General features: G+C 47.8%; 1 protein-coding gene across 5 annotated transcripts in view; it reads left to right on the top strand.

Annotated features, from left to right (window-relative positions):
- LOC138761530 (disintegrin and metalloproteinase domain-containing protein 23-like) overlaps positions 1–12,283 on the top strand; it is a 209,179-nt gene that overhangs the window by 99,156 nt on the left and 97,740 nt on the right. For all 5 annotated transcript variants that reach the window (XR_011356355.1, XM_069933814.1, XM_069933813.1 and 2 more), the window contains exons 10-14: positions 1,317–1,388; positions 5,258–5,424; positions 6,871–6,955; positions 9,182–9,272; positions 10,269–10,320. Coding sequence is in view for 4 of the 5 variants with exons in the window: in XM_069933814.1 (XP_069789915.1) it covers positions 1,317–1,388; positions 5,258–5,424; positions 6,871–6,955; positions 9,182–9,272; positions 10,269–10,320 (467 nt within the window). In the remaining variant the exon portion in view is untranslated. The remainder of the gene's footprint in view (positions 1–1,316; positions 1,389–5,257; positions 5,425–6,870; positions 6,956–9,181; positions 9,273–10,268; positions 10,321–12,283) is intronic.

Below are 12,283 nucleotides of genomic sequence, written 5' to 3'. Positions count from 1 at the left end.
TGATTGTATTGTAAGAGCCAATTGCTTTTAACCAACCAACTTGTGGTGAACCACTGTTATGCTATTATTAGCTGCTACTGGCTGAACACGCCTCCCGAGACCTATCCTACCCATAGCCCTTTGCATGCTCACCATTCCACTCCGCCTTGATCAGTCAATGAGGTTGACGGCTGTTCCAGTCTATAGTTTGTTACGGGCCCAGAGGACCCCAAAGTCCAGCAGCAATAGAAATTCACCAAGACAAATGGTTACTTAAACAAAAATTACTTTTAATTTTCTTCAAACATAAAAACAGGATCAAACTTTAACTTATTACTATTAACTTAACCCCCCTTCTAATTCTAAGCATACGTGTATGTAATGTGTATATGTTCAGGAAAGTTCTTTGATTCACAGTCCAATCTCACTCCTCCAAGTTTACTAGTTGCAGGCATTTCTTATAATGTGAACAGAATTTAACATTTATGAATTTTCACTAGGCTTTGATGCTTGAAAGGTAAATGATTACTGCTCAGGAAGGTTCTAGTTGGTTTCAGAGAGAGATTTGTTGCTTGTTGGACACACACAAACTGATTCCTTCCAATCAGCCACTTCAGTGTCTTGCTGAAGAAACGTGCCCTCATAATGGGTTTTCCAAATGATCACCTCTTCTTCCAGATTACCACAGAGTTCCTCTTGTTTCCCTTATTTCAGGAGAAACGCTCTAGCCAGCCATTTCCTCTTGTAAGGACCACAAGGGTGAACTCAGAACTTACAACCTACCTCCAAAAGCTGCTGTAGAACTGACTTCTCCTTCTCCCTCCTTGCAGAAACCAAACAACCACTCCCTAGACTCCAAGCCCAATCCTTGAAAGATCTTATCAGCACTTTGAGGTTGGACTTTGATCCATTTGCACCTTCTTCTGAAGTTCCTTCCAAAGACATCCCATTGTTTTTTTGCAAAGCCATGTCTGGATTCAGCCAAGCTCTTGCATTTTTAATGAAATATCTTTTGTAAAGTGTTACTGTCTGTTTGTGGTGTCCTACATTAAACCCCTACAATCTATCTCTTTTTAAAGACATTTATAAGCCTGTCAGTTCCACAACTTCAGCCTTTTGTGATTATTTACGGTGAACCACTGACCCATATTTCCATTGCTTGCTTTTTATTCCCCAAATGCCCTGGATTTTCTCCAGTCTCCATGAAGACTGATAGGTTTTAATTGTTGCTTCTGCTGTTTTGCCCCTCCCTGTTGTCAGTGAAGATATGGCCTTGGTTGTATAAGATACCTGCCTCTCCAAGCTATTTAATGGTCCCTTTGTCTTCTCTGGCACAGTACAAGAAAAGGCGCTCCTCCCAGGCTCACACCAACAACTTCGCCAAGTCTGTGGTTAATTTGCTGGACTTTGTAAGTATTCAACTAGTTGTTGCAGATATCAGGCATTGATGTGAAGGTTGCTCCTCCCCCACCCCCACCCTCACCCCAAACTGCTTAATGTGAAAAGCACAGCCCCTAGTCGGGAGGTCAGTAGTCATGGTAGTGAAGGACCCTTCTTCCTGCACTAGTCTTGGGAACTCCCAGTTACCCATTTGGCAGAGGAACAATGGGAACAGTAGGAGACTAAAGATCATGGGATGAACCAGCAAAAAGCAGTGATGGAACTCTCACCCTCTGCTGCTCTGGGCACTTACTGTGTAGTAACACAGCTGAGGGATCAGGAACATGGAGGGAGCTTTATAGCCAATGGTTTGTATGTGTTTCCCTGTCTCCATCTCTCCTTGTCCCCTCGCCATCTCGATCTCGCCATCTCCTCGCTCTTCCTCTGACTCCGTCTTTCTATCTCTCTATTCCCCCTTGATCTCTCTCTGTCTCTCCTGCCTCCACTTACTAAAGATATGCCGCACTGAAACAGACCTTGCAGCCCACCAAGTACAGGGCAACCATCAGCCACTCACTTACATGACACTAATTCCATTTTTTATCCTCCTTGCTCAACTCTGCTCAGGTTCCACCATTCACCAACACCCCAGAGGCAACCTACCGTGGCCAATTCAGCCCGAGCTGTACGCTTTCGAGACATGGGAGGAAACTGGAGCACTCAGGGAAAGCCCACACAATAACAGGGAGAGAACGCAGACCCCACCTGGACAATGCCCGAGGTGGGGGTTGAACCGGGGTCCTGATGACACGAGGCAGTGGCTTTGCAAATTGCTCACTTCCTCACCAGGAGGCAAAGTGGGTATTGTGTTCGGGAAGTTGTTTCCTTCATTCCTTCCCCTCCCCCCACCCGCCCCCCCGCCCCCCACCACCACCACCAGAGGAATTTTAGAGAGGTGAGCGTTGAACAGGGGCAGGGAGAAGAGCACAGGCCCACAGGCAGGAGGTAATGGGTGGATGGGGAGGGAGGGGCCACCAGCAAACAGGGGGAAGGGGACGACCCTGTGAATGGAGAGGGGAGGGGAAGAGAGGGAGAACGGGGATTGGGCTAACAGAAATCGGAGAGGTCGATGATAATGCCGTCTGGTTGGAGAGTGTCCATAGGGGGAATAGTCTGTTACTCCTCCAACGTACAGGTGGTCTTGGTTTGGCTGGGCACGTCAGCGCGGCAGTGGGGCGCGGGATTGGAATGGTCAGCCACTGGGAGATCCCTATCCCTGATAGACAGAGCGAAGGTACTCGGCACCCAGTCTCTCCGTCATTGAGGAGGCCACCGGATGCAGTCAATGACTCCCGTGGACGGACCAGCGATTCGTTGCTGCTTCACTTGTTTGGGGGCCCCGAAGGGCAGTGAGGGAGGAGGTGTGGCCCTTCCTGCAACCACAAGGGAAGGCGCGGGGGGGGTGCGCGATTGGTGGGGAAGGAGGAGTAGATGAGGGAGTCACGGAGGGTGTGGTCCCTGCAGAAGGGGGAGAGGGGAGGTGAGGGGATTATGTGCTGGGGGTGAGATCATGTTGAAGGTGGCATAAATTACAGAGGATAATGTGTTGGATTCAGAGGCTGGTCTGGTTATAAGTGAGGAGAAGGGGAATCTTGTTGTCTCTGGCACGATACATTGTTATTAGACTGACGTCACAAGCTCACTGCAGTGTATGGACACTATACTGGTATTAGACTGTGTACAGACACCTCTGTTATTAAACTGACGTTATCCTGTCGTTCCTGAATATAATAGCACAATCCCTGAATCTCACTGAGCTGGGCTTTGCTTTGTGGAATATTCCTGGTACGGGACTTTGCACGATGGGATATACCCATGGTCGCACACCCAGTGGGAACGATGGACCTCGATGTCTCCCGCGCAGCCAGCTGGTCCCTTCCTGCTGCTTCACCCTCAAATGTTGCTGCCCCTGGGACTAAATGCTGCCTTGGCAATCTCAGCCCCTGAGGGGAATTGGCTCGAGGTAATGAGGCCAACAAAAGATCACAAGGTATCTGTGGGAGAAGAAAACCCAAGTGTTTGCTGGAGGCAAATTAAGTGCTGAACCTCCAGTTGTCCCGTCACAAGGAGAGCCCCCCCTTACTGGCCTAGCTGCAGAGAGATCCATGGCAAAGTGGCCTCGCATGAGGCCTGCAGTGGGTGGTTACCTGTCAATCGCAAGGAGTGGGAGCCACGAATTTCTGTTGTTGCTTCCTTACGAAGAATTAAATTATTACTTGAAGCTTATATTCCTGGAGCTCAGGAGGCTGAGGGGTGACTTAACTCCACTCCAAATCTTTCAACATCCACAGATACACAAGTTCAAATTTATCATCATCTGACTGTACATGTGCAGCCAGCGATTTTCTGCATCTCAGCACACACACGTACACACATGCATACACACTCTCTCACACACACACACACGTATATACACACACTCTCACACATACACACATGATAGTTGGTCACTATCATGTACACATACATGCACACAGCTCACTCTCACATGCATATACACTCTCACGTATACACTCACACACAGTAGCTCATTCACACACATGTACACACATGTACACACAGTAGCTCACTCACACACACACAAGTATATACAGTCATTCACACACATGTACACAGACACACACAGTCGCTCACTCACACCCATGTACACACACACCTGTACATATTGTTAGGTCTGCTTTGTTCATGAATGAGTGAGACAAACACCAGGCTGAGTCGAAATCAGGGTTCTTTGTTCTTTATTACCGGATTGTAACACTTGCGACCAACCATGTTAGTCGGAGAATGCATTCTGCCGTTATCAGCAAAATGGTGATTTTTTATACCCTTGGATATGTGCTTAGAACATCATCATATCATTACTTGTCCAATGACTAAAACTGTTGCTATCCTTTCCCTGCTAGCTTCCTGCCTCTCAATCCATCAATGTCTCTCTTATCTTGTAAGTACAAGGATGCATTCACATCTTGTTACAGCCCTGTACATTCCCATCTCATGATGTTTTACCTAACAATATACACAGTTGCTCACACATGCACACTCACCCACACACACAAACATGTACATACACCCACACAACACACACACCATTATCGTATGTATAAATGCAGATAGAATTTAAAATATATATAAATATTTAGGGATGATTTAGTCGGCCACAGGATTCATCAGATTGATTTCTGGTCTGTCACACGGTATCTTTGACCCACCACTTAGGAAGCAGGTACAAGAGCGTCAAAATCAGGATGACCAGGCTGGAAAATACCTTCCCACAGGTTGTGAGATTGATGAACAGTATCCTTTAACAGAATAAATCATCACAAAATATTTATATCTATTTCAAATTATTATCTGCATGCATGTATGACTATTATATCGTGCGTGTGTGCATGGGGTGTGGGTGTCTATGTGTGTTTGGGATTGTGGGTGTGTGTCTGTGTGGGTGTGTTTCTGGTTTGTGTGGGTGTCTAGTTTGTATGGATGTCTGTGTGTGGGTGTGTGTCTGTATGGTGTGTGGGTGTGTGTGTGGGTGTCCGTGGGTGTGTCTGTGTAGGTATGTGTGTGCGCGCATGGCACTCACTGTGGTGCAGGAAAACACTACACGTTCAGTCAGAGGATGATAAACTTGAAAGAGACTCTGACTCTCCACACTCTCTGTGGAAGTTGATAAATTTTGGGTGGAATTTAGTTTCCGTGTTATGTAGTGCATCTTACAAGTGGATTGTCTCATGGTGTCTCCTCCCCCATGTGTGTCCCCACCCCCATGTGTGTCCCCACTGATCTGATAGGCTAATTCTCCGTGTACCCATTGTTCCAGTCCTGTCCTCCTATCTTGCAGATGTTCAAGGAGCAGCTGAACACCAGGGTGGTCCTGGTTGCCGTGGAGACGTGGTCAGATAAGGACCGCATCGATGTGGGCCAGGACCAGGTGAAGACACTGCACAGCTTCTCCAAATACAGACAGCAGTTCGTGAAGGAGCAGGCAGATTCAGTCCAACTCCTCTCGTGAGCTCGTCCTTCTCTTCTATCACCAGCTTGTCAGCGTTGAAACTCCACGCGGCACTTGCCAGGGTTGGTGGGGTGGGAAGGGGAGGGCAGTGGCCAGGAGAGCCTAAAGTGACGGGACGGGAGGAGAGGCCACCTCGCACCTCCGTGGAAGTGGTGACTCAGGCAGAAGGGTGACAAAGGTGGCATTTGGCATCCTGGCCTTCGTCAGGCGGGCGTTGAGTACAGACGTTGGGGCCTCATGATTCCGCTGTACAGGGGGCACATGGAGCACTGCAGGAAGGCTGTCACTAAGTAGTGAGAGGTGCAGAGCAAGTTCAGGACATTGCCGGGGCTGGAGAGTTTGGTGGTGGCATAGTTAGCGAGACAGTTAGTGCCAGTGCCAGCAACCAGGCTTCGAATTCAGTACTGCCTGTGAGGAGTTTGTTCTCACTGCATCTGCATAGGATTTCCTCCCTGCACCTTAGTTTCCACCCACTGTTTGCAACGCACTGGGGGCTGTCGGTCAATGGGGTGGAATTGGGAGGCACGGGCTTGTGGGACTGTTACCGTGCTGTATGTCTGAATTGAACTCAAAGCCTTGAATAGGCTGAGCCTTAATTCCCTGGAACGTATGAAGTGCGATCTGACAGAGGTTTGTGAAACCACGAGGGACACAGAGAAGGTGAATGGTCACAGACATCTTCCCAGGGAAGGAGAGTCTAAAATCGTGGGTATAGATGGGGGGACAGACCTGAGGGCACCCACTGAGCATGGTTTGTATGTGGAACGAGCTACCAGCAGAAGCCGTGGAGACAGACACAATTCCGAACGTTAGACTCAGACAGCTACATGGGGAAAGGTTTAGAGCAGTGGGTCTAAACCTTGCTATTCCCTCCCACAACCCACTTTAAGTAATCTCTATGCCATTGGTGCTCTGTGATTAGTAAAAATCCACTGTTTTAATCGTCCCTCATTGACTCGTTATGTGTACCGTTTCAGAACTCCAAAGGAAATGGGCCAATGACAATCTTTCTCAAGCCAAATATTTCATTGACAATTAGGTCTAGAGCAGTGATTCTCAACCTTCCCTTCCCACCCACATCCCACCTTAAGCAAACCCTTACTAATCACAGAGCATCGATGGCACAGGGATTACTTGTGAGTGGGAAGAACAAGGTTGAGAACCACTGGTTCAGAGGGATGTGGATCAATGGGATGAGCTCAGATCAACAACTCAGCAGGCAGTAGACAGTCCAAAGGGCTATTTCTGTGCTCGACGTGACCGTGCTTTGGGGAGGCTGGGTAAGGAGTTGTCATTGAGGTGGGGTCTGAATGTTGACGCCAAGGCTTTGGGCAGACTTGCTGATGGGCTGGTGTAGACCCGCCTGTGTCTATTTCACACTCCCACCCCCTCCCCGCCCCAATCTCTGCAATTAACTCCTGCCGTCGTTTCTTTTTTGACAGAGGCACCACGTTCAAAAGCTCCATGAGCAGTATCGCATTCTTCGGAGGGGTTTGCTCGCTGACTCGAGGCGTGGGGGTGAATGAGGTAAGACCCTGTGGATGACCTGTAATTGATCACGGTGCCTATCCTTGTAGCCAGCTCGTGCACTGCAGGCAATATGTTCGCTGTCACCACTCATCCTCCACCGGACCTCAACCATTAAATCAGGGTGATCTACAGCAGCAGTCAAATCCAGGGAGGAACAGCATGGAAGCAGGCCCTGCGGAACCAGCTACCCAGTTGCACTAAGATCATTCTTCTTATTCCTGAATCTCAAACTTGAATTGACTTATAAACAATAAAACCCCATTATCTGGGAATTCAAGCAACAGGTAGCCTCAGGCCACTGGCAAAAAAATACGGAAGTGCACCTCACCGTTACAGCACACAATCTCAAGCAACCAGAAAATTCACTTATCCAGCATCTACCAATTCCCATGGGTGCTGGATACCAGGGGGTATTTGCTGTAGTCGCACTACAACAGATCTGCTCTGTTCGCTGATCGCCAACCTGCCTGAAAGCAGCTGTGTACTAGTCCTTAGTCAGTCCATGGTTTATTTGCTGGACTTTGAGCATCAAGCACAGGGAGAAGGGAGGGAGGGCACACCAGCAAGCAGGAGGTGTGAACGGCCCTGTGAATGGAGAGGGAAGGGGCTGGAGGAAAGGAGACAGAGGGTTGGGGAAAGGTGGGAGAAAGGGGAGTGGTGTTATATAGTCTCACTTTAGTGCACCACTGTGGGGCATATGTATATGTACATGTGAGTGTGTGAACAGTTTCCTGAGATGGTGGAAGGCTTCAGTAAATAAATTCTCTTCTATTATTTAAATCTTGCATCTCTACGATATTTAAGAAGCCTCCCTAGTAACACAGAGACATAACATGGTGGCAGCAGTATAAGAGAACAAGAATAAAGCCATGCAGTCACTAAAATACGAAGGGGAAGAAGAGAAAAAACATGACTGAAAAAATGGCTGGAGCAACAGCAATTCACCCAGTGATGGACAGGGAAGTTGAAGACATTGTTGAATCATTTAAAAAGTTTCAATAGAAGTGCTATTTAGCATTCAAAAGCTATTTTAAAAATGTAGCTGCAGAGGAGAAGGTCAGTTATATACTTCTCTGGACAAGGGAACGAGGCCTTGACTAATTTAATAGCTGGGAACTTAGAGGTGGAGAAAAATGATCCAGAGCAGATATTTCCAAAATTTGCTTCTCATCTTGAACCTGGGTTTAATCATAGAATTAAACGCTATGAATTTCAAGGCTTAATGCAAGAGACTGATGAAGCAGTTGATAACTTCCTCACTAGACTAAAAAATAGTTGTGTAAATATACTAGTGTACACGTTTATTTACCTAAGTTACACTGGAAAGAAAGTAATAAATAACACTAACTTTTTCTTTATCTTGAGAAGGAGGGATGTTATATAGTCAGGATAATGTGAACTATTTTGTAACCGAGCAAGAATACACCCTTCTCACTGTAGTAACTGATCCCCCACTGTGGGGCATATGTATACATGTGTGAACAGTGTCCTGAGATGGTGGAAGACATCAGTAAGTAAAGTCTCTTTTGTTATTTGAATCTTGCATCTCTAAGTTATTTAAGAAGCCTCCCTAGTAACACAGAGACATAACAGTGGGCAAGCAGAAACCAGAGAATTCGATGTTATTACCATTCAGTTGGAGAGTCCCTTGATGAAAAAGCAGGTATTGCTCCTCCAATTTGCGGGTGGTCGGCATTTGACAATGCATGAGGCCACGGACAGATATGTGAGAGTGGGGCACAGATTTGAAAGGATGGGCACTTAGGGGGAGGGAATCCCTGTCACTGATGTGGACAGATCAAAGGTGCTCAGAGAAGTGATCTCCCAGTCTCCAATGCAGAGAAAGCCACAGCAGGAGTACTGGAGGCAGTAAACGACTCCCACAGATAAACAAGAGATGTGTTGCTCCACTTGGAAGGACACCTCCTCCCTCACCACCATTCAGGAACCCCAAACAGCCCTTCCAAATGAACCAGTACTTCACCTGTATATCCGGGGGTTACATGTTATGTATCCAGTGCTCCTGTAGTGGCCTTCTCTACATCAGAGACTAGTTCTGTATCTTTATCTTTGTGATATAAAGGACACTGTTTGACCTGCTGAGTTTCTGCAGCTTTGTGTTTTTACTTCATGGTTAGAACTAATCACTAACAGCCAAGTTTAACTCCCGACGTGCACGTTTAACAAACTGACACTCTCCACATTCTGATCTCTCCGATCCAGTACGGGCAAGTGTGGTCGACCACTGTAGAGTTGGGCCAGAGTCTGGCGCAGAACCTGGGCATCCAGTGGGAGTCAGAATCGAAGAGGAAAAGTGAGTGCTGTTCACGTGTTCCTGGGGGCTGGGTTTCCGTCTGGAAGGGACCCATTTTGATTCCTGGAGCAAGTCGGAGACTTGGGTGCAGCAACGTATCCAATCTTCATACCTGCCTTGAGAAGTAGGGCCTTCAGCTCATCGAATCTCTGCCCACTGTTGACCACCCACTTACAATGAGCCAGCATTAAACCAATCCTTAAATTTTTTTTTTACCCACGCTTCCACGGATTGTCCCCAGATTCTTCCCCTCACCTGCACACTGGGGGCTTACTACATGCTACAGGTGTTCTCTCTGTCCTGCTCCACTGTTGGGTTAGTTTGTGCCACTCTGTTCTTTAACCCTGAGAGCCTGGCACATCCCTGGTGTCCCTTCCTAACGAAGGTCCGCCTCTGAGTTTGGAGGCGTTTCATTGTTCCGCACTATTGGGTGAAGGGAGTTCCCGGATTTCCACAGGCCTGGGGATGCCTTTTGAGCTGATTTCTCCCCCCACCCCCCGCCCCCCGCCGAGGGGAAATTTTCACTGTCTCCTTCCTGTCAGTTCCTATCATCAAATCCGTTTCTACATTTCCTTCCAGCACAGAAGGAGCCAATTCAGTCCTCCAATGGTGGCAGCTGCATTCTCCCGCGACTTTTCCCAGAATCCTATAGCTTCTCCCCTCACCCCAACAAGGTTCGACCTCTTGGGGCAGTCAGCCGCAGACAAGTACCGGTGGTTGGAATTCGCGGGAGGGGTACCCAGAGTGAGTCCTCTCCACCAGGAGCTGACCCGTCACCTCGATCAAGTTTCTCCTAACCCCGTGACTTCACAGCAAGAAAACACTTGAGAGGTGGCGGTGACAGGAGAACCTTTTCCCAGCTGGAGTAGGAGCAGGGATGTTTCCTGTTGCCAGCATCTTTGAGCCAGTTCCATTGGGCCCCTGGTGGGTTGGACAGGGAGCACGGAGCCTGTGGATTAACTGTGCCTTGCGTTTTTTCTTCTCTCTCTCTTCCAGAGGAATGCGCATGTCCTGGCTCATGGGCAGGGTGCATCATGGAAGACACAGGGTAGGTCTAAACCCTGGACTTGTTGGGGAGGGAGATTTGGAGGGGGCGGGCAGGTCTGACCTGAGCACGTGGCCCCGGCTGGTGTCCGTCAGTCAGCTGCTTTCAGAGGGAAGGGTCGGAGATGATGGGGGATAGAGGAAGAGAACGGGCACTAGATAAGAGGGACGGGTGCAGAGCTGGGATTGCAGGGCTGCTAGGGGGGGTCCAAGGGGGGACAGGCGATTGGAGTGGTGAAGGGAACGGGTTCGTGTGGAGACTAGATGTTGTGCAGAGGGAATGGAAAGGGTTTCCTCAGCACAGTGGGCGACGTGGTTGATGCAAAGCTGTTTCGTTGCCAGCGAACCGGTGTTTGCACCCCACTCTGTGAGGAATTTGTGTGATCTCCCTGTGTCTGCACAGGTTTCCTCCCACCTTTCAAAAATATATGGGGGTTGGAGATTATTTGGTGGGGGGGGGGGGCACTTGCTCTCTGGCTAAATTTTTTTTATAAAGACAAATGGCCATGTTCCCCAATGCTCATTGAAATTACAGAGCAAAAAGCAGGAGGGATGGAAAAGAGAGGAAGGTGAAAATAAAACCAAGGCAAACTAACGATAACACTGATGTTTATTGTCATGTACATTGTGCGATGTATTCAGAGCCAAAATTCTTCTTTGCTGCAGTCGAACAGGTACTTGTAAGGATAAACGATCCAACTGTGCTGATATATACTCAGACAGCAGCAATAGAAATTCTCCAAGACAGTGTTGTATTTAAAATATTTTTAATTGTGAATAATATAACACCTTATCTAACATATCTAATCTAATTCAACCCCCAACTATGCACAAATATACCTCTGTCTGTGTGTGTGTGTGTGTGTGTGTGTGTGTGTGTGTGTGGGGGGAAATACCCCATGCTTTTGTAGCTTAAGCTCAATTCTGGAACATCAGTTCAAAGTTCTGTCTCACAAATCCAGTGTTGACATGAAGACTCTTAAACTGATGTGAAGGAGTGATTATGAATGAGGTGGTTGAGATCAGGTGACAGATGTTGTTAAACTCACAAAATCCTTGTTGAGTTGCTTCCCGAGAATTGTCCTTTCAGACGAATGGTGGTCAAAACTCCCCTTTTCTCAGCGTAGGGGAACTGAAGTGAATGGTGTTCACGAAGCTTCCTTTTGTGGGTCAGTTCAAGTGACCTTTTCTCCCTGGGGTTCAACTGTTCCCTTCAAAGTCACCTTTCCTTTGACCATGGTGGAATTCAACATGTCCCCATCAAAAGTGACCTTCCCTTTGGCCACGCGAAGCCACTCCATCACAGCATTCCTCAAGGAGCAGCTGCTCCTGTGCTGCGTCCTTAAAATGGTCCCTGATCAAACAGTGTACTGTTTCTTTAATATGTTGGTCATGTGGTCTCTGCACCTGTGTTCCAGAGATGCTTCCTCTCTCTTCAGAAGTAGCGTAAATGAGTACACTCTGTCCCCAGCCTGTCAGCCCACAGTCAATCGCCAAAGCTTACAGCTTGATGGGTTATCTTAAAGGGACAGTCCCCCTCAAAGAAAATGAACTGGAATCACGTAATACTGAGTTCACAGGGGATTAGAGGGCCACACCTAGCTCTGTGTCCCTCAGTGCTGACTCTGTTGGAAGTGGGGCAGATACGGATTCGCTTCACAGAGGTTGGTCGGGCATTGAAGAGTGCAGCAGGACAGAGGGATCTAGGAATAGTTCCCTGAAGGTGAAGTCAGACGTGGATAGGGTGGTGAAGAAAGCTTATGGTAGGTTGGCCTTTATTAATCAGAGCAGTGAGTATAAGAGCTGGGATGTTGTGTTAAAATTGTACAAGGCATTGGTGAGGCCAAATCTGGAGTATTGTGTGCAGTTTTGGTCACCAAAGTATAGGAAAAATATCAACAAATTGGTGAAAGTGCAGAGAAGATTTACTAGAATATTGCCAGGGTTACAGGATCTAAGCTGTAGGG

The sequence above is a fragment of the Narcine bancroftii genome, chromosome 4, assembly GCF_036971445.1.
Source record: "Narcine bancroftii isolate sNarBan1 chromosome 4, sNarBan1.hap1, whole genome shotgun sequence".
Taxonomy (NCBI): Eukaryota; Metazoa; Chordata; class Chondrichthyes; order Torpediniformes; family Narcinidae; genus Narcine; species Narcine bancroftii.
The sequence above is the reverse complement of the archived record's forward strand: the minus strand, read 5'-3'. Positions and strand labels throughout refer to the sequence as shown.